This window comes from Podarcis melisellensis (genome assembly GCF_964234715.1).
Source record: "Podarcis melisellensis genome assembly, chromosome: 5".
NCBI lineage: Eukaryota > Metazoa > Chordata > Lepidosauria > Squamata > Lacertidae > Podarcis > Podarcis melisellensis.
The window spans coordinates 46681353-46706424 of NC_138537.1; the positions used below are offsets into that span (position 1 = coordinate 46681353).

Consider the following 25072-nt stretch of genomic DNA (forward strand, 5'->3'; position numbering starts at 1 on the left):
AGAGGGAAGTTGTACCACCACCATCCTTTTCCATGGGAAATAAAGACACCTCTTGCCTTTAGAAAGAACAGGAGGGAATGCTGTCTTCCAATTAGTGAATGCCCCCTGACACTGGCCATGACACCTTTCCCATACATCTGACTACAAAAGCATCAAAACACCAGCCTTCAGAATTCCCCAGTCTGTATCACTGCAGGATAGTCAGCATTAAGATGCAGCCCATCTGTCTGGCCTTTATACCTTATGTCTTTACAGGGAAAGAACGGCATTATGCACATGACTTTGTTTGGGTGAATGTGAAGGGCTAAAGGTCAATGCTTTCAGAATTGCCAAGATGCTGCGAGTGCCCTTTTCTCAGCTGACCAGGGGATCCTGGCCTTTTGGCAGATTTAATGGCATAAATGCAATATCTGATTTGTTATCTTGATTGAAGATGCTGTCAGCTAATTTATAGTGTGCATTGGTGGGTTTCCCTCCCCGCTCTATAGGGTGTTAGGTCCTGTTGACCTGCTAGCTCAATGATTAAAAATGAATGAGGAGCACACAGTCTTTCCACCATCACAGAACCCGGGACTATAAAAATGATCTGGAGGGATAGCAAAGGCCAGAAAGATGAGATGGGGCATAGGCTGGAGACTGAAAATGCAGAACTACCCAACAAGGATAAACATGCTTGAATGACAGTAGAGAAAGACAGGTATTAGGAGTGAAATTGTATATTATGGTAGATTCATTTAGAATGTACTCAATCTCAATTCATCACATTGCTACCTAGGTAGAGCAATTATATCTGGTTGGTGGCTCTGTAAACAACGCACAGAATCATGCATCACTTCTGTCCTTTAAAAAAGACAACCTATCAACGAAATCCAATTTTTCTTATCAGTTGTAGATGAACGGCTACATTTTCTGTTTTAAACTGCAGTTTTGAGGTGTTCATGAATTCACAGTATGAAAGGTAATGATAGACAAATTACCTGTCTACAATTATCCCCCCCCCAAAAAAAAATCTGTAGCTTTGGGGAAATGTTGACCACACTGTTGACCACCCAGTACAATCTGATTGCATTCCACAGCCCTCTGAAACATGCAGGAGTTTCACAGCAGCTGGACAGATGTGGAAGGCTTCTATGAGACTAGAAAAGCTGGACATCACTTTTCCTAAGAAATAGCTTGTGAGGATGCAAACATTTCACACACTGCACTAATAAGTGTGCTTAATCAACGTGCATAAGATATATCTCTCTCTATGTAGAAGAAGAAGAGAATAATAGATTCCATAGGTTAATCTATCTTCCTTTCACTAGGCTGGAGTGCCGAATGTTATATAAGCACTGGAAAAAGAGGCAGGCTCATTGCCTTATACCCAGACATAAAGAACAGCAACAGCAACAATCTAGTAAGTGCCTTAAAGAACCCCAAAGCACTTCACAATGGCTGTGTTAAAAAGAACAAAAGGACTAATCTAAGAAGTACAGTACTATAAGAAATGGGAAGGGGGGGAAAGCAGAGGAAAGAAGAAGGAGAGGAGACACAGAGAGCAAAGGCTTATCTTATCTAGAGGATGAGTCTCACAACCTTTTTAAGGGTCTGTCCAATACTCCTAGAATCTGTTTTCTGTCTGGGGCAGTGGACTAAGCTGAGACGTAGCACTCAGGACACAAGAAAGTAGCAGGGTAAACTGGCCACACTAAAGATCAGACGTTGCTGGCCTGGTGGGGCAGAGCCACAGCAATAGCCTCCAGAGAGCAGTGTTGCTGCTGCTCATTGGATGGAGGAGGGAAGAGGTGGCAGCGAGGTCTGGACTGTGCAAAGGCACTGGTGAGAGTGCCGGATTGGGCTTCACTGTGTGTCTGCACAGCTGGTCCTCACCACAGACTCATCCCTCCTGGTAAGTGGCAGGATGCTGCAGCTCTGCCCCATCAGGAAAACTGCTGCTGGTTAACACAGATCTTAAGAGAGGCACCTATTCATTATGGTAAGAATATTCAGATGCCATCCTCCCAGCCCCAGTTTCTAATGAAAAAGTCAACAATACATATCCATAAAATTGGGCCAGCCCTGACCCTGGCAAAGGAAAGTTCCATGCCTAAGGCATTGTAATCACTGGCAAACACTTTTGTGCTGATTAACGTCCATCAAAGTTTATGGGAAGAGTTTCACCCCAGACATTAAAATTAGAGCTTGGAGTTGAACTAAATACCTTGTATCTTCCATCAATCTATTTTCCATCCACTCATGTTGTAACTCTAAAATTCAATATAAATATGCATACTTGGCGACGGAAGCATAATTATAAAGCAGCTTTAACAAAATGCTGCAGGTAGAGAATGTTTTGCAAATAACACAGTTGACTGCTGTAACGATGGACCACTAGAGTTGGTCCACGTACAGACCTGCTGGATTAATTTTGTTCTATCTTTTAACGTTTGGTTGAATTATGCCTGGGCCATTTGTATTATTTGCCACAACATGGTCTGATAGTAAATTAATTTGTCTGATCTATGTCCCTAGAGAAATTCCAGATACATGCTTTGTCCAGTAGGCACAGTGTTTGTGGAGGTGATAGAAACACTCACAAAGCAATATGCTGGAAACCAAATATACCAGTCATTATGCTGGTCACAACTGATTCAAAATCACTAGCACAAAAAGAGTAACAATAGTGCAAAGCCATCTACAGTTGCGCCAAACTGATAAACTGTTCCTCTTCTATGAAATTTGCTGGTCTCTTCTATGTTTAATATGAATCATTCTCACTATCGCTGCATCAGAGGCACATGATTTTACCATTTATTTTCAGCCAAAGCAGCAGAAACATCAAGGTGAGGAATCTAGTGATCGAGCCACTTTGTCTGGGTACCAAAATTCCACAAGCTACTGTGGTCTCTAAGAAAAGCTTTACACGCCATTGATTTTATTTGGGCAGAGTAATTGAGCTGAAAGAGATTAAAGTCTCTCTAGTCATAAAGGACCTTGCTTGTTTCATTTCCTTTTGACTGTGCTGTGCTTTGTTCATTTTTAATAAAGGCAGCCACCTGCTTTGATAACAGCATCCTCAACATGCCTTTACCACTGTAGCTCTGTGCATACAGATTTAGATGTTCACCCTTTGAAGATATTGTGAGATTGTAATGAAGCACCTTGTTGCCTTAAATATCACCCTGTCGACGGATTCAAAAACATCTGCGTCTTGTGCTGGGTGACAGGAAGGCCTCTTGGGGCTTGTTAAGGCAACTGACATCCGAAATCAGTGGAAGCTGCTTGGGAACTATTTAATATGAGCAATTTCTACAAGGAATGGGAGAAGCTAATATATATGCTCTGTCCAATAACAGGATAAATCCTAAAAACATGAATCCAGCTAGAAAGCCAAGGAGAACCCTTAAGAAGGAACACACTCACAGCATATACAGGAAAGGTGTTCATTGCTACTTCCAACTTTTCTGCCTGTTCTCCACAAATATATCTGGCTGTATAGCTAGCTGGGATGGGTGAATCTGCCAATTTTGGTTTCTCTCAGTCCCCACCCCAACCCCAGCACTCTTCTTAAGTTCAGTTCTCCACATTTCCACACCAAGTTACATTATTATTATTATTATTATTATTATTATTATTATTATTATTATTATTATTATTATTATTATTATATTATATTATTATTATTATTATTATTATTATTATTATTATTATTATTATTATTATTATTTTAAAGTCCTCACGAAAATTCATCAGCATTTTTGCATATTGTGTTTAATAGGAAATTTCTCCACAAAAAGAATTGTACATCTTTTAACCCTTCATAAAGTCACGTAAAAGAGTAAGTAAAGACAGTAATTAGAAATCATCCATGGTCCCCATCGCTAGTGAAACTATGTGCAAGTCTATGCAACTGCTTTAGAACAAAATATTCCTCTTATACTTGAATTGATATCATCCCCTTCCATACGCTCCCTCTATCAACATTTAGATTTTGCAATGCCTGGATAACTGACCAGCTTTTTTGCTTATATGTTAGATATCAGGACCCACTGGGGTCAGAAACAAATGGCATGGACCAGTTAGGCCAACAGGCAGAATCTGGAACAGGCAGATATAGGACCAAGAGCTAGAGACAGATAATATAGTTTTAAGATGGACTGGTAAGGAGGTGGGTAAATAAAATCAGCAGCAACTGGCACTGGAAATAAAGTCTCTGGACTGCCAAAGCTCCCAATTTGAGCCCCCTGGTGTATTGTTTGTTTGTTTGTTGTAGTTGTAGTTGTTGTTATATTTCTTACCCATCCCTCATCATGAGGTTCCCTGTGGAGGGCAGTTACAACAATTTAAAAATACAGTATTAGTTAAAATAATCTAAAATAAAATAAGGAATCAATAAAAGCAAATTGCATTACATTATATTGCAAAACACCATTATTTATGGTACTTATTACATGTGTATTTTGCCTTTCCTCCATGGAGTTCAAAGTGTTATATTATGGTTCTCCTCTGTCCTCACATCAACACTGTGCAGTACATTAGGCCAGGAGACAGTAATTGGCCAAAGGTAGCCCAGTGTGTTTGTGGCTGAATGGTTATTTGAAACCTTGTGTTCCTAAGCCTTATGGTGAAGGAAAGGTAAGAAATCAAATTTAAAAAAACAACAACAAATAAATAAAAGTGAGAGCCAAGGGTGCTGACATTTCCATAGGGAGATGTCTCAGTGTTATTTCATTAACAAAGTGACCATGAACCATTGCATACTGAAAAGCTGGCAAAGACTTTCATAGGCCATATTTCCAACTTGTGACATAATGGAACAAATTGGTTTGTATGAAGGACAGCAGTCCTTAATAATTTCCCTGTCCCTCGAGTTTTGATTGTGTAGTGGTTTAAAATCAAGTTCTAAGTGAAATTTGCTTCCTCCTGACTGACATATTTTACATGTGCTTTCTACAAGTTTTAGCTCCAGAAGGCAGTGATATCCTTTTAGGTTCCACTGCTTCATTGTTCTTAATTAGGGAAGATGTGAAGCCAACACACAAAGGCGCTTTGTTCTTTAATCCCCATTAAGTTACATTAATAAAGCAAAATGTGGGAGCTACTGGCACAAAGAAAAAGGAAAAACATTTTAAGAGAAAACCACAGATGTCAGTAATGATTAAAATGAAACCCTAATTAGTAATTTCCACCAACTCAAAAGTCAATCTGCATTTTGAATGGATGTCCTTGGCTAGCTGTAATATTGACCTTAATGGATGGGGTTGTTTTTCCCCCTGCTTGGATATTTTCTTTAATAGGAATCAGGTCTGCGTGCAAATTAAACCAATTCTGAAGTTGCTGCTGAAAAGCAGTAACGCTAGTCTGCTGGTCAAACCCGTGAACTGAAAGCGCATGCATGAATATCCTGAGCATAAGAGTTTACCTTTGGCAAAGCATACTTAGGAAGCCTCATCTGCGCAAATGCATTCCTCCGATAGGACACGTAGTAATGAGGCCGGCCTCCTGATGTCAGCTGCAACATATAACATAGTTTTCTTTTATTATCAAGGTTATTATCATCACTGTTTCATTTTTCCAAAGGCAGGGAGAAAATAATAGGCAAGCTGGAAAGGGGAACGCAATTGCGGCAGTGACAGCTCAAAAATGGGACTGCAGTTACAGCAGGAGACAAAATAGGCATCATTCAGATTGTCAGCAGTGAAAACTGACAGCGTTAAGTGGCCTAACCTATTCAGATTGCTTGTACAGAAAGACAAAAGGGCACAGGAAAAGCTGCAAATATAAGTGCCTAGAAGCAGCCTTCTGAATCCTCATTTGAGCATGCAGCATTTGTAATCCTCATGTCAGTAGTAGTTGTTCTTAGTTTCTAACAATCAGGACTTGAGAGTATAATGACACAACCTTTTATGTATGTGTCAACTTTGGGAAAACTCCCCACCCCCTTCAAACCCAAGACCAGATTGAAAGTTTTGGTCAGCTGTCTCAAGTGTACCTAAGTGCTCTGAATTTTGCAGAGTGCTTAACACTTATTGTTACATGTTTCAAGGCAATCTGTGTTTTCAACACCTGGAATGAATGAAAATTAATTTCTTCTAAACTACAAAGGAAAGCTAGCTGCAACTAAGCCATGGGTAGGTAAACTAAGGCCTGGGGGCAGGTTCCGGCCCAATCGCCTTTTAAATCTGGCCCACGGATGGTCCAGGAATCAGTGTGTTTTTACATGAGTAGAATGTGTGCTTTTATTTAGAATGCATCTCTGGGTTATTTGTGGGGCATAGGAATTCGTTCATTTCGCCCCTCCAAAATATAGTCCAGCCCCCCCCCCCCACGATCTGAGGGACAGTGGACTGGCCCCCTGCTGAAAAAGTTTGTTGACCCCTGAACTAAGCCAATGAAACAGACCGTCCCCTCAAAATTGGTTTGGGACAAAACAAAAGTGACACTCAGTAGCTTACACTGAGTAACATGAGTAAAAATGAATGGTCATCATCATACATTAACAACAAGGGTGATGACTGCCATATTAAATAGTATCAGTAGTGGGTTGTTTCCCCCCCCCCCAGGGGTACTAAAGGGTATTCAGTACTGGCACCTCTTTTTGTTTTTAAAATGTGTGGCACTTACTTTAACAACTTCATTGTGATTACCAGCACCTATTTTTTCTAGAAAAAGCACTGAATATCAGCTTAGTCTAAGCTTAACAGTTTGGCCTTTATAAACCACACAATAGACTTAACTATGCAATGCAATGCAATGCAATACAGTATGTACTTTTGTTTGATTATGTAACAGGCAATGGAATTTACACTTTTAACAGTATGGGCAACAATGGATGTCACTTTGTTATGGAAGAAAATTTGTTGTGGAAGAAAAAAGCAAGACAATGTATATGTCTTTTAATATACAGGAGGGCTGGCAAAAGTTCTTCTTTGGGTGGGCAGGTGCTACGGGGGAGTCAAATTCTAGCTTACCCTTATAGCTGGAAGAGACAAGTAAGACAGTATGGCAATACAGCCACGACTCCCAGTATAATCCCAGGTCAGAAATCAGAGACCTCAGAACCTCATGAAATAGTTGGAAGCCAGATAATTTATAGCACATCTCCACTCTGCTTGCGTTTTATTTCCTTTCTCTTTGTTATGAAATGGACAGCAGCAGGAGGATAATGAAACCTGAAACTGTTCAGATATATTCTCTGGCTTTCACCTGGAACACAGCTCAGCTGAATATATCTCATCTTCATCCTTTTCGCAATAATCATAGCCCATGCATGACAATCATGCCTGATTACTCCTCTCAAGTACTCCCCTTCCATCTCTCTCCCTTACCCCTTACACTCCGAGCTCAAACTAATAGAAAAAAAAACTTGATTGTTCTGTTGCAATTGTGATATCAGAATCTGGCATACAAACTTAAAAACCTGGTGAGATGGAAGGATGCTCTTGGAATAAAATATGAGGTTGGCTGATTGGCAAGGAAGATTATTGCGGTACACATTGTGCACACTCCAGGCAAAACCCCTCATGACCCCCGTGTTGATAAGGTACTTGAGGTAGAGGCAGAAGGAAACAATTAGCATCCCGATGGGACCATTGCTTGGCTTCGATGCACTGAAATGGAGCATTCATGCAATCTGTTTTGTTGCAAGTGTGAGGGAAGGGAGATTAAAATTCAAGGAAGGAGGACAAATGATTTGCAATCAATCAGTGGAAAAGCTGTTCAAACCTGAACAAACACATAATCATCCTGGACAATGAGGGAGTCAGAGTCAATGTATCCTGGAAAAGGTTTACTTCTTATAGCTTCAGAGCAGTTCTGCATCCTGCAAGTGATGTACTGTGCATCTGAAATCACAAAAACAACAACAATGCCTTTAGCGGCTGAATACTCTCAACCTTACAATGAAATATGTTCCAAATATGCTTTTATCCTTGCAATAAATTGATGCTCTTAACTAAGATTCGTCAATGTAGTTCAGAAAATACAAGTAAAGGAATGAATTGCTCCCTCCGCACTTGCCACTGCTAGCCTACTTCTAACTGGTGGTGATGGAAAGTCTGGATAGCCAGGGTGACTTTGCTAGACATGGAAGAGATACTGGGAAAAGAAAAGAGAAAAAACTGAAACAGTGTGGTCAGAACAGCCTGTGCAGGAAACTGGAATCTCTATAATTGTTCTCCCTGCAGCCCTTCCCTACTCTAAAGATATTTCACAGTCAATGAACTCATTCTAGTTTCCATCAAAATTATTAAGTTGTTTAGCCAAAGCAGGGAAGTTCAAATTCACCTTAAAATTCTATAAGCATGTTTCTGGAGGTTTTCCTTCCTTGTCAAGCCAACTCTAAGGGTCTGGTAGGGAACAGAGGTATGTGGTGGAGCAACTAGTGGCCATGATAGGCTGATTTAGGCCCAACATTTCCAGTGCTTTTCTCCATGGCAAAGAAAAGTAGGTATTCTTGTGTGGATGACTTTGAAAGTGGACGCATGTTCTTCCCGTGTACATGCAACCCCTTTATAGAATTAAGTCTACACAATGATCCATCTCATAGTTGTCCTCTACTCTTCCATACTGCAGGAAGCAAGTGAGTAGGGTGACTAGCAGGCATCCTCTATTTAAAGGGATGGCTGGCTCAAGTGCAGTTTAAAGATAAAGAATCCTAAGAGGTGGTCTTAGACAGTTAGCACCTGGAGAGCAGACTGAGAAGTCACAGAGGTCACTTGTTCACAGTCTTCCTCACAATGTACTGTGTAGCATTTCTATATAAAGTATAGCCATTCTTTCTAAATCTGCATTCCCCATTCCTACTACTTCTTGTTTAGTTGGCAAAAGAAAACAGCTAGGAACTTTTATTAAATTGTTTTAAAAGGTATCTAAAAATAGTTTCAAGAAACACAGGACTCACTTAGGAAATACATGCAAGGCAGCAGACCCTCAAGCCTCTTTCAGAAAGAAAACATGTACAACTACTAGTACTTGAAAGGAAAGAATTAGCACAGTCATATCCAATATCAGCAGTGAGGAACATGAATGACTGAGCAAGGGAATACAGCTACATGCATATACCTAGTTAAAACATCACAGTGAATTCCTGAGTGCTGTATCTTGATGGCAATCTATGTTTACTTGAAGGAAAGAAAATGGCGATGGGAAAGAAAACGGAAGAGGAAATGAGTTTTGAAAACACTGTCTTTTCCCTCTGCAACAATGGGCAGCTGATTATGTAAACAATAAGTCCCTCTGCTTCATTATTTTCTCCCTAGAAAACTGCATAATCACCACAGGGACAAAGTAGCATTCTAAACCACAATGTTTAGCTCCCTTTGTGTATAAAAATTAATAGCAATAACTCATTAGTGCCTCAGGGATGGAAACAAAGTTTTAGTTTGGTTTGCATATGAATGCAAACCTATCTAATTTGAACTTCCCCAAACAGTCTGTAAACAGAAATGCAACAAACATTTGAAATTCGCACTTCTCTGAAATTTGTGATGCAGTTCCCTAACTATATAATATATATAAAAGAGCATTTATAAGAGAACCATGTGCCTAAAAACACATGTGTTAGTGAAACTAACATATAAAAATGCATCACGTTGGGCAAAATTGCTTTCCAATACATGTATATGAAGTAAAATCACATACAATAATGTGTATTAGGGAAAATGTGAACTCAGAGTGGCAAAACTGAATTTCAGATTGGAAAAATGAGAAACTGGGAGAAACTAAAAATGACAGCTTCATCCATCTGGACTTGCCCATAGCCTCAGTTCACTGAACTCTTTCCCACGTTAAGAGATTGATCACGGCATGACATTTTGGGAATAAAAACACTCTATTCCACTGTATTTCTAACATCCCCCACTTCCCCAAATTTCCATATGTTGGTTTCAAACCAGGGAATGCTCCATATTATATTTAGCTGCTATATTACCTGAATGTGGGAAATACACACACACACCTTGCTATGCATATACTGTATATCATGTGAATATGCTGATGGGAGCCTCAAGCTGCCCTGGTTCCTGACTGTCTGAATACATAGTGACCATGAAATCAAATGTGTCTGTCTCATACATTATGAGGCACAGAGCACACTCATGCACAGTGCATCTCAATGTATGTGCATGCATACACATGTATGTTCACTGAGATATTTGTGCACATAACTGCAGCCTCTGTTGCAATTGGTCTCAAATGTGTTGTTTTTGTAAAAGACATAAGAATATAAGAAAGTTCTGCCAAATCAGATAAAAACACTTTAGTTCAAGGATGGCTAACCCACAGTTTGAGTGTCTGACCTGGCTTTCTCTTATCCCATGTGTAGGCAAACTAAGGCCTGGGGGCCGGGTCCTTTTATTTAAAATGCATCTCTGGGTTATTTGTGGGGCATAGGAATTCGTTCATTTTTTCTCTCTTCAAAATACAGTCCAGCCCCCCACAAGATCTGAGGGACAGTGGACCAGCCCCCTGCTGAAAAAGTTTGCTGACCCCTGTCTAATCCCATTCCCCTCACCTTGCAAGATCCTATCAATTATGGCCATGGTGACAAAAGTAGACATGGCACTTTGGTGGCTAGAGAACTTTAAAACTCTCTGCCCTGCCCAGCAGTCTGGTGGGGATGCAAATTGCCCCCCTCTGCTGTCATCAGATTGAACATTTGCTGAGCATGGAGGTTGAACAACTAAATTCTCTGTTAATCTGTGCAGATTAGCTGGAGAGGGCGGCTGTATTCTGTATATGACTTTGACATAACCAGTCTTAGTCACATCTGCTGCTGGCAGGGGTTGTCAAGGTTGAAAGTGATGTTTGGGCTAAAGAAAGTTTGGCCCAAAGTTTGTTTGTTTACAGGGGTAGCATACAACCATTATGACTCAAAGACAACCATGGACAGCCTTATCTTCCATGACTTTGTCTATTGTCCTTTCAGTGCTATTTAAGTCTATGACTATCACAATGAGGAAAGTGAGACAGCAAAGAAGAAAAGGACTCAATACAAGGATTTTTAGATATTGCATTTTTACAGCTCTTTTTCAATAATTATTTCCTCTTGAGCTAGGGTGGTAGTGTTCATTGAGACACAATTCAAAAACAGGTACTCTCTTGGTATGCAATCCATGAGGACTTTTTATTTACCCAGTTACACAGGAAGCACCTCATCACTTACAGTTAATTCATGTCAATTAATATATCCCATTGCTAAGCTTTGGAATTAATTTCATTCCTTTTCTGGCACAGATGTTCTGCCTCCCACTAGTAATTGGGATGTTATGCTTCTCATTTTCAGCACTCATATACCCAACAACAGCTGCTGTTTCAATTGTTACGGTAACACTGGAAATATACCAGATCTCGACTAGCAAAAAGAGATTAAGAATTGCCACACTGGCTCTGGTCTGCATGGACTGAATAGCTAGCTATTTGTCCCTTTGTTTTTCTAACCATCTAGAAACAGGTTGCTTTAACACAAGCAATGTGATACATATCCATTGATTTGGTGAAATTTACTTTCAAGTTATTTGTGCTGGATTGTGGTGGATGGGAAGCTTCTCTCTCCCAAATTCAGTCAAACTGTAGAGCTGGAGTAATCACCTTCCATTGGTGAATACTTAAAGAATAAACTGATTGGAGCAAATCTGGACATATTTTTAACTACAGCAATTATGACTCACACAGTCAATCTAAATATGTGTCTTTACCATTGTGGCCAGTAAAGGCTATGTGTAGGCTGGTTATAAAAGCACGTTTGATGTGCCTGGTGATCTACCTCTTTGATGAGATGCATAAGGAACAAAGATTCTTGAGCAGATGATCCTTACCTTAATATGGTATGTACGAAGTATATGATTCCCAAGTTCCTAATATCTGTAAAGGCTTCATTCCAAGGATATCATAATACACATCAAAATATGGCACATCAGATAAAGCTCTACAGAGGCCATATGTTAACTGCCCTATCATTATGAAGCAGCATTTCTCTGTCAACCTAGTCTACTACTTAATGTGTAGATTTGCCTCTGCACGTTAGAAGGGTGAGCACTTGGATGAGGCTGACTGGGTGCCTTGTATTGACAGCACAATCAGATGTGGTCAAGGACCTCTCTCACTGTTTTGAGAGCCAGGGCCTCATCTGTTTTAAGCAGCTTCCCTCAGGTTCTACCACAAACCACATGCCCTGCTTTTGCTAGGACAAGATGAGCACGTTGGTAGTGGGGCACAACCATTTTTTTTGGGGGGGGAATCCATTCTACTATGTTCTGGGCTAAGACTTAGCTTCATTTCATAAAAGTCATTCACTATATAAATAAGTACAACTCACAGGCTGAGTGGGTTTGAGGAGTAGAGATATGCAGAGAGCATCGTTGATAAGCCTGAGACATTTGAGTGGTATTTGCCCAGAATAACCTCTCATGCTTTACTAGTCCAGGGGACGTACAGTTCAGATCCATCACCAAGAGTCTCATTGACTCTTTTCTTTTTGGAAAGGTTTGTTAGCTCAGGGACAGATTGTTTTGATAGAGCCTCCTAAAACATATTTCAAATACATGGATTGTGATGAACAAAGATGAACCATAATACCAATCCAGTGCTCAGAGCCAGGATGAATGCTGGGAATCACAGTTCTGCGCTTTCACCTTGGTAGTAAGTATGCATGTGCTGAGTTTGGGAAGGTTGACTTAAACTATTTAAGATGCTGCATATCAGATATTTAAATTAACGATACGGTAGCCCACAATTTAAACAATTTACTGTCCATTATCTTCCCTCTAGGCATTTAGTGGCAAAGACTCCACCATATTAACCGCCAAAGCATCTGTATTTGGGGTGACCTCAAAGAGGCAAAACTCCCCCTTCATTCTTCCGTTCTAAAACTCTTTTCTGGTTCAGTTTTAAGCTTACTGCAAGCTTGCTGTGATACCCATGGGATACAAAATGAAAGCCTGAGATAAGCTTCACATGAGAGTCATTCAATGGAAAATGCAGAAATTGACACTACTTCCACACTCATTTATTTACTTTTAGTTAAAATGGGCTTTCAGACTTCAAGAGAAACTATTAAATATAAATATGGATTTTAGTTATTTACTTTCAAAGTGTACAGTTGATCAAAAACCCTTCAGGACTTTGCAAAAGTGTTAATGGTGGGATTAAATTTATACATTGCAGCAATTAATGCTGAATGTTATTTAAACTGATACTGGGTGCCATAAATATATGCTGCGCAAACTATTTACTCCACTTCTTTTTAAAACTGAACTGGATATACTTATTAACTATTTGGCATAATGTGTCTAATTTTATTCTCTGTAGCTTTCCACTGCAACTCTGTCAAAATAGAATTTATCTGTTAAGGTATTTTACCAGCCTTCACACAAGAAACACAGGCCTGCATACAACAAAATAAAATACAACAAAGCATAATATGTTACTTATTTTACTATATACTATTGCACATAGTACAATCAATCTTAATCAATCTTAATTATGTTCCTTCCCATCTACCTCAGTTCTACCTCAGTGATAATTTCTTGGGATTCTGTCTTTTACATAGAAGCTATCCATAGGTGAGAGAGCACGAAACCTCCAAAATCTGAGTAGCAGCCTGATCCTGTGTAAAAGCTAGTATATTCTGGCTGAGGTCAATGGCATGTTTGTTAATTTGTTTGTTTCGTTTATTGGCAGCTCATTATCAAAACAATCCCAGTCTGGTGTGAAAAAGTTGTGGCTACATATAAAATACATGAAAAGAACAATAATAAAACCAAACATTAAATTCACTAAAACATACTGGTATGCAGTTTACAGGTATTCAAGAAGATGGCAGAAATGGAAAAGAGGGACTTTCAGAAGCAAAACCAACTGAAACATCTCTGTGTCTCTCTCCCCAGCTCAGGGACAACCGCAGAGAGAAGGGAATGCTATCATTCTGAAATGATTCCAAAGTTTGTGAGCCATTTTGTGGAGGAAAGAAGCCAAGATTCAAACTTCAAATATTACACACTTCCACAGCATCCCTAAAAAAGGGCTGATCAAATGAAGCAGGCCATAAGAAGAAAAACATTTTATGCTTGTTGTTTCATTTTTATGCTTTCCTCTTGCAGATCCTACATGACTTACAAATCTTTTCTATTTCTGTATAAACTGTATTTAGCTGCAGAATATCCTTATGAGTTGCAAGCTACTTGAGAATGGCTTCCGCAGCACCAAACCAGACAGTAATGTGCTGCTGCTGCTAGATCTCTCTTTCCATGACCAAGTATTTACACTTGCAATAAAATGACTATGAAGAAGCAAATGAACTTACGGCCATCCACTGTCTTTGACTCCAAATGGACTATGTCTGGCTCTTTAGTAGTACCCATCCTAGACCTGAAAAAGGAGAAATTAAAACTATAGTATTTGTATGCTGAGTTATATGGAACATTTTATACAACATTGTGTCTATTTGCATAGCTTAAATGTTTAATGAGAAATAATTTATAATTTGTTTAGAAAACAAATTCCCCCTTAATTTTCATGCAGTTATTATTTCTCTTATGAAATGAATGTGAGATTCAGGAACAACTGGAAAAGAAAATATACTTATTTGCTCATAGGATCAGCAATACCAAAATATAATACGCTCAGCATAATATGCGAATAGGGAAAAAAATGCTTTGTTAGATACATTTAAATGGGTTCTTATAGATCTGCTTTTAGGCAATTCTCTAAAAGAAGCTTTGTGGCCATTTGCACAATGTCACATATTATTTATGGCTCATTTCTGGATGCTAAATGAGCTGAATCCAAGTGCTAGGGAGCAGCATCTGTTGTGGTGGTGGTGGGGGGACTTCCAGAAGTTGCTAGACTACAACTCCCATCATCCCTGACTACTGGCCATGCCAGCTGGAGTCCAACATCATTGGGTAGCCAGAGGCTTGTACAGCTTTGTAACAAGAAAACTACATTTTTTGAGGTTTCCTTGGGAAAAGCCATAATCATTAAAGTGGTATGAGTGCTTTAAATGTATGGTGTTGCTGTGACCATAAAGTTCTCCTATGTTCTTGAATCACTTCCACAAGCTACTGACAATCTGGAGATACCCTTAATCTCTGCTTTGATTTCAGTGTGTCAATCTTAGTTCTGAACATTCTAGGGCCATATTCACACCATACAGGTGAAGCACTATGGTACCTATTTTAACAGCCATAGTACCCCCCTCCTCAAGAATTCAAGGAGCTCAGAGATCTACAGTTCTGGGAGTAGTTTAATGATCAATCCTCCCAGGGAACTCTCCTTCTTTTTCATAGGTAAGAAAGACTTGTTGAAAATGTCACCAGTGACTAAATTCTTGGAGAAAAACAAGGATTTAAACTAGGCAAAGATGCTCGGAATTTTCAGGACGTTTTGTTCTTAGTAGAGAAGACAGATTCATTTCTGAAGTTCATTGGTAATTTAGCAAAATCTAAATTGTGGTTAAAAGAAAATACTTGATCCATTCAATTATTTAATTTTGTTCAACAAATACGTCTGGAAGACCCTAACCCATCAGCAGCAATTCATGCGGAAGAACAAATACTGATCATTATTTCTTACTAGATTTAAGTGAATAAAAAATGATTAACATTGACAGTAGTCTATATTTGCCAAAGCCTAACTAAATTAGGTGTTCTGGGGGAAGAAACCCTGAAGCTTTTGAATTACTCTTGTCAGTACTTGCATTGGAAGTCTATCTCATCACTATGAATGTAATTCTGTTTGCAAAATAAAAAAAGATACCCATTCAACTTATATGAAAACAAGTCCAAGACACAGGCACTACTAGATAGATAGATAGATAGATAGATAGATAGATATAGTCTCACCAATGGCTAATTCAAGGAACACAAAATGGGCACTAATGGGAGCTTTCCCTCTATTGATAATTTTCTTTGTGTGTGTTTGCATGGGACAAGTGGAAGTGTAAATGAGCCCTCACTTGTGGCAGAATCAAAAGCAATGTGGTTTAGGCACTGAAAGCCATTAGACACATTACGAAACATTGGCTCAGGGCTTTCAAAATGTATTCTTTTTAAACGCTTTTTGATTTATAAACCAGTGAAAGATTTGGACTGACTCAAAGGTTTTACTTGAATTAATCATGTAGGTGTTATACCATTATTAAACAAAATCGTTAAAATACATGTTAGAGCATTCAAATGTGGGTAATATTCTGAGGAGATTAATAATAGTAACTGTTTTGTTTAAATGAATAGCACAGAAAAGTAATTTCAGACCTTTGCTCATCAGCCAGATTTTAGTCAAATACACTTGTAAAAATACAGTACATAAATTATGTGACCAAGCAAGGTGATTCACTAACTAGTGCTTTCATGGTTAACCCTAAGTCGAGAAATCATTCTGTTTGGTTCAGCTCTGGAAGACAGGGCATATTTTCTTATAAATCAGTGCTGCCCTTTCTTTCTCTAAATAAACGTTCATTTTTTAATGGTAGAAACTGTGTATTTGACAGCCAAACTATCAAGGGAGTAGATATACTGCTATCCTATGGTAGAGCTTTCAATGCACATTTTGTGGGATGGATGTTAGGGCTGTGCATTGACCCCCTGATCTGATTTGTGCCCCCAGTTTGTAAATCTAAATTGGACCTGATCCAGTCTGGACCACTCTGACCTACCTCATATTTGAATCTGGATGAAAACAGAAAATGCAAATCTCTGGAAACCCCATTGACATTATGAAACTAAAATGGCCCTAACTTTTCTGTTCCTTCACACAGATCTAACCAGTGCTTTTTTCTGGGGGTACACATACCCCTAAACATTTTCTGAATCTAAGTCTGGCCTCATTGAGGGGCAGTATATCAATATAAGTAGGAAAATGAGAGTACCCCTGAACATTTTTTTTTTTTTAGAAAAAAAGCACTGGACCTGACAATTGGAGATATTAACCCTTAAAGAAATGATTAATTCTACCAAATCTCTGACGGGTAGCTCCAGGGGTTTTAAAATTTACTTTTTCCAAAGAAAGAAAGTATGTTTTAGAAATACTGTGCAAATTCTCATAGTCCTATGTTTGCTGTGTTCCTTTCATCAAGATTTTAAAAGCATACGAAGGTGTTTTTTTTTTTTTAAGGCTTGAGATACTAGACATGGGCAGGCAGCATCAGGAAGATGCTGGCAGAATATTTTGAACTACAAATCAATTCAGGACATTCTGATCCACTTGGTAGCTGCTTCAACCAAAGCAAGGTTTGATTATATTAAACCAGCTCTTCCTTAGCAGGTGCAAATATCACCTGTAAAGGCCCAAGGCCATTGCATTTCATAGAATTGTAGAATTAGAAGGAACCATGAGGGCCATTTAGTCTAACCCCCTGAAATGCAGGAACATTTCTGCCCAATGTGGGGCCCAAACTGACCACCCTGAGATTAAGAATCATACGCTCATCTGACTGAGCTACCCCAGGTTCAGAAATTATATGAGCTTCCCTGGATATTATGATCAATTGTTGTTGTTGAATCCATTCTGAATTTTATCTTTTTAGAAACTGATACCAGAGCAGGGTCTTTTCCCAACCTGGTGTGTTTTCAGTAAATGTCAGAAGCATGCTACTGTTGATGCTTCCCAAATACAGGGAGCAGAGCATCTGAAAAGGGTAGCCATCCCCACAGGAAAGGGCTGCTTCAAGATTGCTGGAGGAAAACCCAATAAATTTCACTCTATGAGATGAAATTTGAAGATATGATAGCTGCTTCAGAGGGGGATGAAGCCTGCCAAACTATGGAGACAAATAGGTCCAGGAGTTTTAGGCACTTCAGGCATTATTCCACTGACAGAGAGACCTGCCAATTACAATGCTGGCTTGCTGTCAGTCTCCCTTCTTGGCATCTTTCTTATTGGGAAAAGACTCCAGAGTCAGCCAAAATCTTTTACAAAGTTAGGCATCTGAAAGGCGCAACCCTCCCCCCCAAAAAAAACAGATTATACAGTGCAAACAAATAATTTCCCTCCCTCTTTGTTTCAAGCCAGCTAAGAAGCACCCCTGATTTCTTCTGGTTCTGATTTGGATCCAAAGCAGAATATGTGCATTGGCTCATTTCTGAAATGAAAACACTTAAGTTGGGAGGGGAGTCTGGCACTGTGAAGCCTTTCCCTTCGCCTGCAAATTTGTCTGAAAGGGGCTTTCATTTCTGGGTTGTGCAGGCATTGAATGGTGACTTCATGCATGCTGTGTTAACTTAGAGAATTTGGCCAACTGAAATTTCCCTTTAACTCAAACTAGAATATGGTTCACTGTCTACGTACAGCAGGGTCAAAATGAATATAAAATCCACCATTCAAAGAAAGTTGTTCAATCAGCAATGGATTTAGTCTGACACTTTCATATGGTTGTGTGCATGTGTGTTTTCAAAAGACTATCAAATGGTGGTGGAGAAGCAGATTATTAATCAATTTACATGCAAGTTATATCTGTCAAGTAAAGCTGGAATCACAAAACATAAACCAAATCCTGTCCCTTTAGATGTTTCCCTTTTCAGAGACTTTGAAAAGTCACTGGTTTATCTTTCAGGTGGCATTTTGTCTCTCTTTAGAGCAGTTGACGGTATTACTTAATAAATGCTGTAAAGTCACATAATGTCCTGATGCAGATAACAGAGGAAGCACTGAAGAAATAAAGAACCGTGACAGAGGAGGACGTGATTTGTATTCAAATCTACCAAGGCAATACAGTGCCAAGTTGTGAACTGAAGGAGATTCTTTCAGGTGGAAGCAGAGCAAGCTATTCCCTCCCATAACTGAGAAAGACCTTGGGTGATATATTATCCATACCCTAAAAGAGCTGCACCTTGAAGTTTAGATTCACAAAAAACAGTTTTCCTATTGCACTCGTCCTTGGCCAGTCTTGCGCAAAGAAGTCACCAAGCTTTCCAAAATTGTAGCAATGTGGATCCTTCCATTTATTCATGAAAAATGCTTGCAACCCCACCTTTCCATTATAAAACTACTGGAGGCAGCTAACAGCAGGACAAAATAATAAAATAATCTTATTCTCTCGCTTTCCGTTTCAGTTGCAAAGTATCCAAAAAGCATCAACATAATATAGGGGAAATAGCTGTGTAAATTTAGCAGATGTATTTATTTTTAAAGGAAATTCATTTCCAAATTAAAGTAGCTTTTTATTTTTGACATTAGTCTACTATGGAACTCAGGGTGGCACACATGGGCATATCCTATTTTATTCTCATATCAAAAATATAACAAAATTTAGTCCGATAAATGGTGACTTATTTGAGATCAATAGTAAGCTTCACGACCGTGTTATATCTAGGCAAGTTGAATTAACTGTGCACTGTCCACTTAAGTACATTCAGTCTTCAGACTGTCTACCCCCACACCCTCCCCTTCAATTGAATTTGGTGAAACCTAATTGTAGGCCTGTGTTTTAGAGCCCTGCCAGGAAGAAGAATGTAAAATGTTTTTATGTTTTTTTTCAATCTTTTGTAAGCTGAGCAGGGAAGGCCATGAAGCATAGCCACCCCTGTTCTGTAGAATCACACTCCTTTCAAGATATGAGAGGAGCTCACTTCTGCACTTTCTGGAAACAACTGAAGAGATGTTTGTTCCGACAGGCATTCCCAGATGGGTAAATGGGCCTTGGTCACAAGTGTCCACTTGTTAGGGTTTTTACCCTTGTTTTAAATGTCTCTGTTGTTTTTGTGTTTTTAACTTTTAGTTATCTGATGTGTAAATCACCTTGAGACTTATTGGCTTAGATGGTTATTAGTACGTAAGATAACCAATGCTTGGTACGTGGTACAGCAGATGACTCCCGAGAGGTGTCCAGGGCACTTTCTAGTCCTGTTATGTTGGATGAGTATCATTTAGTAAGGCTTGAGGATGTGGACAAGGTGCTTGGATTGGTCAGGGCAACCACTTGCACTTTGGACCCTTGCTCCTCTTGGATGAAAAAAAAACTAGCAGGGAGGGGACAGATGGTTGGGCCAGGGAGGTAATTAATGCCTCCTTGAGAGAGGGGGTGGCCCTTACCTGCTCTTGGCACTCTTGGAGGAAATTGATTCTCTAAATCCATTTCCATCTAGGTTTAAGCCCAGTAATGGCACAGAAACTGCTTGGAGTGCCTCTGGTGGGAGAGACACAGTGAAAATGTGTCATGGTTAATTCTCTTTGGCATCTCAGTGGCTTTCAGTACCATCAACCATGGTATCCTTTGGTCCTAGTTAGAGGTGGGTGGTTTTGTGGTGTTTCCGGTTCTGCTTGGTTCTGCTTCCAGAGGGTGATGTTTGAGGAGTGCTCTTTGGCCCCATGGAGGCTTCAATGAGGGGTTGCTCAGAGTTCAAACCACTGAGTGGGGTCATCTGGCGTTTTGGACTACATTGTCAGCAATATGCTGATGCTACACAGCTCTACTTCTACTTTACATCTGCAATGGATGTGCTGGGCTTTGCCTCAGTAATGGATTGGATGAGAGCCAACAAACTGAAGCTCAATCTGGATAATTCTGAGACCTAGTTAATGCGTGGTTCCCTAGATTAGATGGATGGGAGGTTGCCTGCTTTTGATGGGTTTATAAAAGGCATTAACCCTTAAAGAAATGATTAACTCTACCAAATCTCTGATGGATAGCTCCAGCGGTTTTTAAATGTACTTTTTTCAAAAAAAGTATGTTTTAAAAATACTGTGCAAATTCTCATAGTCCTATGCTTGCTGTGTTCCTTTCATCAAGATATGAGCATATGAAGGTGGGGTTTTTTAAGGCTTGAGATACTAGACATCGACAGGAAGCACTGGGAAGACGGCAGAATATTTACACTCAGAGAGAGTGTAAACCAAGCATGGCGAAATGTGGCCCTCCAGGTGTTTTGGGACTACAACTCCCATCATCCCTAGCTAAAAGGACCAGTGGTCAGGGATGATGGGAATTGTGGTCCCAAAACAGCTGTTGGGCCAAGTTTGGCCATGCTTGGTCTACACTCTCTCTGAAGGAGCAGGAATGATCCTGCCCTGACAGGACTCGCTGCCAATTAGTTTCCGGGTCCAGTTCAAAGTGCTTTCTTTTCTTTTTTCTTTTCTTTTCTTTTCTTTTCTTTTCTTTTCTTTTCTTTTCCTTCTTCTCTTCTCTTCTCTTCTCTTCTCTTCTCTTCCTATAAAGCCTTGAATGGCTAAGTACCACAATACCTCAAGGATTGCCTCTCCCCATATTAGCCTATCCAGAGCCTGCAATAATCATCTGAGGCTCTTCTTCATGCACCTCCTCCATGAGAAGCTCAGCCTTTTTTGTAGTTGCTCCCTGCCTGTGGAATCCTCTCTCCAGGGAAGCTCACCTGGTACCTTTACTACATATTCAAGCCAATATATTCCTCTGCTCTCAGGCCTTTAAAACTGTGTTTGTAGACTTTTGTTTTTGTTATTATGCCGTATATTTTTGTGCTTTTATATTGTAAACTTTCTTGTGATCTTCAAATGAAGAGTGGTATGGAAATTTAATAAAATGATATTAATAAAAATAATAATTATACTTCTCCTATTTTTTATCCTCAAAGTAACCCTGTGAGGTAGCTTATGCCAAGACAAAACAATTGGCCCAAACTCAAGCTGTGTGCAACATGCTCTGCCTACTCAATATGCCCCTTAAAAATGTGTTTTTGGGGGTTATTGGGTTATTTTTGTTTTTATTTTGATTATGTATTTTGTGTTTTTATATTGTGATTTTATCCTATGAACCACCCCGAGAACCGTGGGTATAGGGTGGTATAAAAATTTAATAAATAAAAAGAAATAATTATAAAGTAGGTCATCTCATTTCCAAATGAATAAACTTTACTTTGTGAGTAAAAGGCAATAATCTGAAAAGTTATCCAGAAGCATGGTTAAGAACGTAAACAGCTCAAGATATACTTTGCCTTAAACCATGGAATTGCAGGAAATGGGTTTTTAAAATATTTTCAAGATTAAGATTACAATTATTGCATACATCTAAAGTTCTGCTCACCAAAACTTTATAACCTGGGTCTGAAACTGTTCATGCATGATTTATAGTTTAAACATAGCCATATTTTTTTCTTCACCCTTTTTTTTACTGTCAGTCTTTATCATGAGTACGCACCATTGCTCCTAGGGTCTCTAGTCCACTAGCAGAAATGCCTAATGTAGATTTACACTGTGACATATCCTGTATGTTTTACTTATGGCTTTCATGTTTTACTTATGGAATTGTTTGGCTGGAATTTTAAAGCAAATGGTGGGAGAGTTAGAGACTAGTGGAGGCAGGGGGTGGAATTTCAAGACAGAGTCATTCCAATGGGAATAGAAAACTGATGTTCCTGGCTGCCTTTGCAGAAAACGGTTATAATGCTATGAAAAATGTAAGACCCCCTCAAAAGCTTCTATTACAAAGTTGCTTCCTAAAATTTTAATCACTTTCAAACATTTCAAGTCACCATAAGGGCTTCAAAGCTTCAAAAGAATTTATGTCGAGGCCCAGAAATAAAAGTACAACAGTTATTTTGTTTTATATGAGTATGTAACGGAGACAGGATTTTTTTTTTAAATAGATCCATGCCCATTTCTTCTTTTATTTCAGAAAGTAAGTGTCAAGAGCAACTAGTGTGATGTGTTGAACTAACTGGTAAGCTTTATCTCAGAATCAGATAAATGCAATATTGAGAGTGAGCTGCTACTCCTACCTCCAGCTGTGAGGAATAGCCTTCTGTATCTCAAAAGCATCATCAAACGGGACATCAGAGCCAAAGAATAACAGCACAGAATATACATGCCTCAGTTTAGGACAATTTATGCCCTGGAAACTAACATTTTGCCAGGTACATTTCAAGTTCTTGAGGTTCCTCAACACATAAACTTACCTTGCATCGATGCATTCAGCTTCTGCTAGTACTGCATAACTCCTTTCTTCCTTTGGCTATGCGATATATTTCCATTCTATCCTACTTTCTCATTATCTTGCTTATGGCTAATAAGGCCCGACACTTATGAGCTATGTTATTTTCCCCTGCAAACTACATTCTTTTTTTAAAAAAATATTTATTGGAGTTTTTAATAAAAGAAATACAAAAATGATAAACAGCATTGCTTTGTTTTAACAAAATTTCATAACTTCTTTAGACTTCCTCACATCTCCCGCTCCCACTTACATCGTTGATAAATTTTTCCAAGCAAATTATCATCTTATTTGCAATTTTGTAACCACTCATTTAAATATAATATAACAATTCTCCAACAGATTTTGTTTCTCTTAATCTCACTTATCATACCTGCAAACTACATTCTACCATTAGGAAACAAAGAACTCCTTTCCACCCACATCTGTACCATTCTGCTTGTGTGAAGAGGCAAAAGAAGCAAAGCAAAGTTTGATCACCCCACAGGGGAAAATATGGTGCCCTGCCCACAGCTGCACTTGTGCTCAGTGGGGATAGATTCTGGAATCCATACCATGGTTTATAATTCCATGGTTGAGCCCATGTTAGGAAATGTGCTTCTGAATATGTGAAGCGGAGGAAGGGGGTGCAGTGGGTGCAGTTCACCCTGGGTGTCACCACTGAAGAGGTGACGAAATGCTGGGTGGCACTCACTGCGGGGCCTGCAGCACGCCTGAGCCATGTGTCTCTCCTGGGAGATACATGGTGGCTTGGGCACACTGCAGGCTCTGCACTGCCCAAACAGTCTGCCTGATGCCTCCCCCCAGCTGTAGGGCAGCTGAGTGGGAGGAAGCAGGCAGACTCTGGAGGTACCCCACCCCTATGGGCAGCTCACACCACCATCGCCCTGCCCCATATTCCTCCACCGCTGGGGAAGAGTATGCCTTTTACTCATTACTGAACACCACCACACATCCACACAAAGAATTATTCAGACTTATAGGTAAGGATGGCAGAAGGGCTTGTCAGGTGGGCTTCCTTCTGTCCCCCTTTAACCCCTCATCAGAGTGCAGACTCTTGCTAGGAATGCCTTTTGCCTTAGTTCTCTACAACAAATGTTTTGTCTGTTGTTTTCCTAACAGGCAGCATTATACATACATCACTTTGTAATGCACATTATTTACATTTTCATTGATTTATAATTGCAGCTGTACCATCAGGTGATTCACTGCTTTTATTTTTTCCTCAACTCTTTTTTACTTTGTGTAAGTGGTTTTGCTGATAGAAGCAGACTCTATGCAATCCTAACCTTGTCTACTGGGAAGTAAACTCCACTGAATTCAATGGGGCTTGTTTCCAAGTAAGGAGAGTAGAAATTCCGTCTTATTCTGCTGCTTCTTGTCAATTTTAAAAATCAATGGAAAACATGGGGGGGCAGTTTCCACATGCAACAAGACTCTTTGATGTGCTGCAAAAGGCTAGCAGGGTCATTCCTCTGGAAATTCATTAACTTTGAAAGGGAACACATAAAAAGTAACTGATTCCTAAATATTGGTTGGTCAAAATACGCATGCCTATTATAAGGAATAAGATATGTAAAATACATGTATTTCTACATCAGTGAAATAATCTGTTGTTAATACCAGGACTGAACTAAAATCCCCTCATTTTTCTCTATAAAAGATATAAATATAATCCAGATTTCCCCACCACCTCTCATCTTTGAGATCACCCCTGAAAAGTGTTCTGTCCTAGGAATTTTCACTGCCATAAACACATTTCAATGTAAGTTTGCTATTGCTGCTGTTGATAGAGTGCCTAAATTTATAGGTGTTAAACATTCACTGTAAATAAAATCACCAGGAATTGGGATACACAGATGCCAAACCAGGACATATCCGGGTGGAAATCAGTACAAATGTCTGGGGAAGTCTGGGTGTAAGGCAGCAAATGTCGGCTGAAAAACAGCAATTTCTTATGTGATTTTGCCAAAAAAGCTCAACAACTTTGGGTTCCCCCAAAAAGTTCAACAACCTTTCTACCTTTGAAGGTAACCCGGAAACTACAACTAATCCAGAATGCAGCAGCTAGACTGGTGACTGGGAACGGCCGCTGAGACCACATAACACCGGTCTTGAAAGACATTGGCTCCCGGTATGTTTCTGAGCACAATTCAAAGTGTTGGTGCTGACCTTTAAAGCCCTAAATGGCCT

At 39.5% G+C, this 25072-nt stretch overlaps 1 protein-coding gene across 5 annotated transcripts in view; it reads right to left on the bottom strand.

Moving 5' to 3' along the window:
- Positions 1-25072, bottom strand: part of SORCS1 (sortilin related VPS10 domain containing receptor 1) — a 368116-nt gene that overhangs the window by 83335 nt on the left and 259709 nt on the right. For all 5 annotated transcript variants that reach the window (XM_081912031.1, XM_081912030.1, XM_081912028.1 and 2 more), the window contains exons 6-8: positions 14285-14349; positions 7708-7826; positions 5405-5494 (exon numbers count right to left, since the gene is read on the bottom strand). In XM_081912031.1, the coding sequence (XP_081768157.1) occupies positions 5405-5494; positions 7708-7826; positions 14285-14349 (274 nt within the window). The remainder of the gene's footprint in view (positions 1-5404; positions 5495-7707; positions 7827-14284; positions 14350-25072) is intronic.